Below are 3,595 nucleotides of genomic sequence, written 5' to 3'. Positions count from 1 at the left end.
CCCAAAGTAAATAAAATTTGTAAATAAAAGACTGTATGTCTCCGATCCATACAACATGGGATCCATGCAACTTCAAAAAAAAAATCCAAAACCGGAACCCACACAAACAAAATCCTTAAGATCTTATTTCAAAGTAAGCATATGGATGTAAACAAGAAATCATATATAACAACAAATTAGGAAATGAGGCATTATCCTTCAGATCTATAAGTATACAGTAAAAGTGAACTATTTCAAATAAAAAAATTGTTATGATACCTAAAAAAGGCCATTAGAATTTAGAAAAGAGAGAAAAAAAAAATTATATTTATCCTGTATTCCTTCCAACAGAAACAAAGAAGGAAAAATAAAATAAAAAATAAAAGTCAGAATAATTCCATTGAATCTCTTCTTATTAGTCTTTCTAAACGAGAGCACAAAAACCTTCTTTCTTTCTCACGCTTTTCTTCTCCGTCTGCTTCTCCATCTCTGTCATCGATATACCCAAATCCCTCTAGATCTGTCTTTCTCTCTTGGATTTCTTCGATCCGGAGGCCATGGATCCCATGTCGGAGGAGCAATTGGACTACGGAGAGGAAGACTATGGCGGATCTCAAAAGTATCCATTTGCCGGCGGCGGTGGAGGAGGAGGAGGAGGCGGAGGAGGAACTGGCGGTGCGATCCCGGCGCTCGCTGATGAGGAGTTGATGGGCGAGGACGACGAGTATGACGATCTCTATAACGATGTCAACGTGGGCGATGGATTCATGCAGACGATCCAGCAGAAGCAGGCGCCGCCAGCGCGGTCTGAACCGACGCCAGCGCCGGCGCCGGCTGTGGCCTTTGGGAATTCAAACCAGAATCCGGAGAACCATAGCAGTGGTGGTATTGAGGTAAAGGATGCGAAACCCGAGCAAAAGCCTGCACAGATGGGAGGCATAGGGTTTCAAGGAGGCTCTTTGGGTCCAATTCCTCCGAAGATGGTCATCGATCCCAGCTTCGGCGGCGGAGGACCTCCATCGGTGCCGGCTGTTGCTGCTCCTCCTCCTCCAATTCCTCCTTCTATACCTCTTAATCCAGTGGGTTCTGGCGTGGTGGGGAGCCGCCCTTCGATGGTGAATGATAACGTGAGACAGGTGATACCTGCTGTGGATAATAGTGGTCCAACGATGCTGTTCGTTGGGGAACTCCATTGGTGGACTACTGATGCGGAATTGGAGAGTGTGATGTCTCAGTATGGGAGGGTGAAGGAGATTAAGTTCTTTGATGAGAGGGCGAGTGGGAAATCGAAGGGGTATTGTCAGGTGGAGTTCTATGAGTCTGCCGCAGCGGCAGCCTGTAAGGAAGGGATGAATGGGTACTTGTTCAATGGGAGGCCTTGTGTGGTGACCTTTGCATCACCACAGACGTTGAAGCAGATGGCGAGTGGGTATGTGAATAAGAACCAGGGGCAACAGCAGTCACAGATGCAGGGGAGAAGGGGGATGAATGATGGGATGGGGAGAGGGAGTGGGATGGGATTTCAGGGTGGTGATGGGGGTAGGAACTTTGGAAGGGGTGGATGGGGAGGTAGGGGTGGGCAGGGAATGCTTAATAGAGGGCAAGGTGGGGGTGGACAGATGAGGGGGAGAGGTGTTATGGGTGCTAAAGGTATGGTTGGGGCTGCTGGTGTGGTTGGAGGTGCAGCTGGAGGTCCTTATGGGCAAGGTCTTGCAGGGCCTGGTTTAGCAGGTCCTGCAGGCGGGCTGATGCACCCACAGGGCATGATGGGTGCAGGGTTTGATCCAACATTCATGGGACGGGGAGGTCCTTATGCTGGTTTCGCTGCTCCTGGTTTCCCAGGGATGATGCCTTCATTCCAAGCTGTTAATGCTGTTGGACTTCCCGGGGTGGCTCCTCATGTTAATCCGGCCTTCTTTGGCCGTGGAATGTCTGCCAATGGAATGGGAATGATGGGAGGGGGAACTGGGATGGATGGTCAATCTGTGGGGATGTGGGGTGATGCCAGTATGGGTGGGTGGACTGGAGAGGAGCATGGGAGGAGAACAAGGGAATCTAGTTATGATGGTGATGATGTGGCATCTGATTATGGTTATGGGGAGGTGAATCATGAAAGAGGTGGGAGATCGAATACTTCTAGGGAGAAGGAAAGGGGCTCAGAGCGTGATTGGTCAGGGAACTCAGAAAGGAGGAACCGTGATGAGAGGGAGCAGGATTGGGACAGATCTGATAGAGATCGCTACAAGGAAGAAAAAGATGGGTATAGAGATCATAGGCATCGGGATCGTGATAGGGATAATGATGATGATTGGGATAGAGGGCAGTCTTCTTCAAGGTCTCGAAGCAAGTCACGGATGATGCAAGAAGAAGACTACAGGTCTCGTTCTCGAGATGCAGATTATGGTAAGAGACGACGCGGGTCAGAGTGACTGGGCATTGTGATGGCAGCTTCAGAATTCGTATAAAGTGGTCAACTCATCATCAGTCCTTCGGTGCTGCTGGCCATAATTGTTCATGGGTTCCTCAACATCTATGCAGGTGAGTATGTTGGATGAGATCCTTGGGTTGATGGTGGATGGTAGACAAGAGGAGACTCTAATTTCATGTTTGCTTCCTTCCGAACATCCTTCACACCAAAGATTAACATTTGTGTGCTTTAAACTATCAGTACTTTCTTAGCATCTGGAAACCCTCTCATACAATTATTATGCCTCACATAATCCTTTTTCTGTGAGATAATAGGCTGCATGATGACTTAGATGCATTTAAATGTTCTCTTGATTTTTGCTATTATGAGTGTGTTATTAGTACTTCTGTGACTTGATATTTCATCTCTAGATGTTAGGCTAAAGCTTTATAACTCTCTTGATTTCAAGTTGTATTTATACTCAAACATAGTGCCATATAGTGTGCTTTCCAACTGCAAGTTGGTCCTTGTCATTGGCCTGCTCAAAAGGGATTGCTGTTTTTTTAGATGCATCACTAATGTCAAGGAATGCCTTTTTTTTGGCATTATTGAAGATTTGTTTTATAGTAGATTGTTCCTAACATGTTTGTGACAAAGTTTCTTTATTTGCATTATGTTAACTTTATTATGCATTTATTTGTGGCTTTGCTGTTCTTTTCTTTTTAAGTAGTTCGATGTATATGCTTTTCTTCATGCTTGGTTGATTGGTTCATTAATTTGGGCATGCCTTCATGTTTCATCCACCTCCCCTGAGCCTAAATGCATTCTCCCACTAATTGATTAAATGACACTAACCCAATTAACCTATATATATGAAATTGTGCGCACAATCTTCTGGTTCATGCCTATGGTGCTTTTAGGATCTTTGCTCTTGAATTCTCAATTTAGCCACTGTTTTAAAGTAGGTTAGCTTGTATCATTATCTTCTCAAATATCATTGATCCCTAGAAGGCGATTCCACCTAACAGTCCTATCGATATTTCTTTGGAGCTTGAGGTCAATTTTAGGGTCCATTCTGCAATTCTCTTTTTTGTGTTGAATGCAAGGTAACATAACACTGATGCTTGTATTCACACAATTTAACATGCTTTAGAAAGTGATTTATTGTTTGATGTTTTTCTTTCTTTCACCAATTATTTATGTCCCCCT

General features: G+C 44.9%; 1 protein-coding gene across 1 annotated transcript; it reads left to right on the top strand.

Annotated features, from left to right (window-relative positions):
* Positions 1-422: 422 nt before the first annotated feature.
* LOC120262401 (cleavage and polyadenylation specificity factor subunit 6-like) lies at positions 423-3,042 on the top strand. Its single transcript, XM_039270504.1, has one exon. The coding sequence runs from the start codon at positions 537-539 to the stop codon at positions 2,406-2,408; it is 1,872 nt and encodes a 623-aa protein (XP_039126438.1). The 5' UTR covers positions 423-536; the 3' UTR covers positions 2,409-3,042.
* The last annotated feature ends 553 nt before the right edge of the window (positions 3,043-3,595 follow it).

The sequence above is a fragment of the Dioscorea cayenensis genome, chromosome 5 (genome assembly GCF_009730915.1).
Source record: "Dioscorea cayenensis subsp. rotundata cultivar TDr96_F1 chromosome 5, TDr96_F1_v2_PseudoChromosome.rev07_lg8_w22 25.fasta, whole genome shotgun sequence".
In the NCBI taxonomy this organism is placed as follows: Eukaryota; Viridiplantae; Streptophyta; class Magnoliopsida; order Dioscoreales; family Dioscoreaceae; genus Dioscorea; species Dioscorea cayenensis.
The sequence above is the reverse complement of the archived record's forward strand: the minus strand, read 5'-3'. Positions and strand labels throughout refer to the sequence as shown.

Coding starts and splice junctions, on each gene's coding strand:
- LOC120262401 (XM_039270504.1), top strand. CDS start 537: ATGGATCCCATGTCGGAGGAGCAATTGGACTACGGAGAGGAAGACTAT.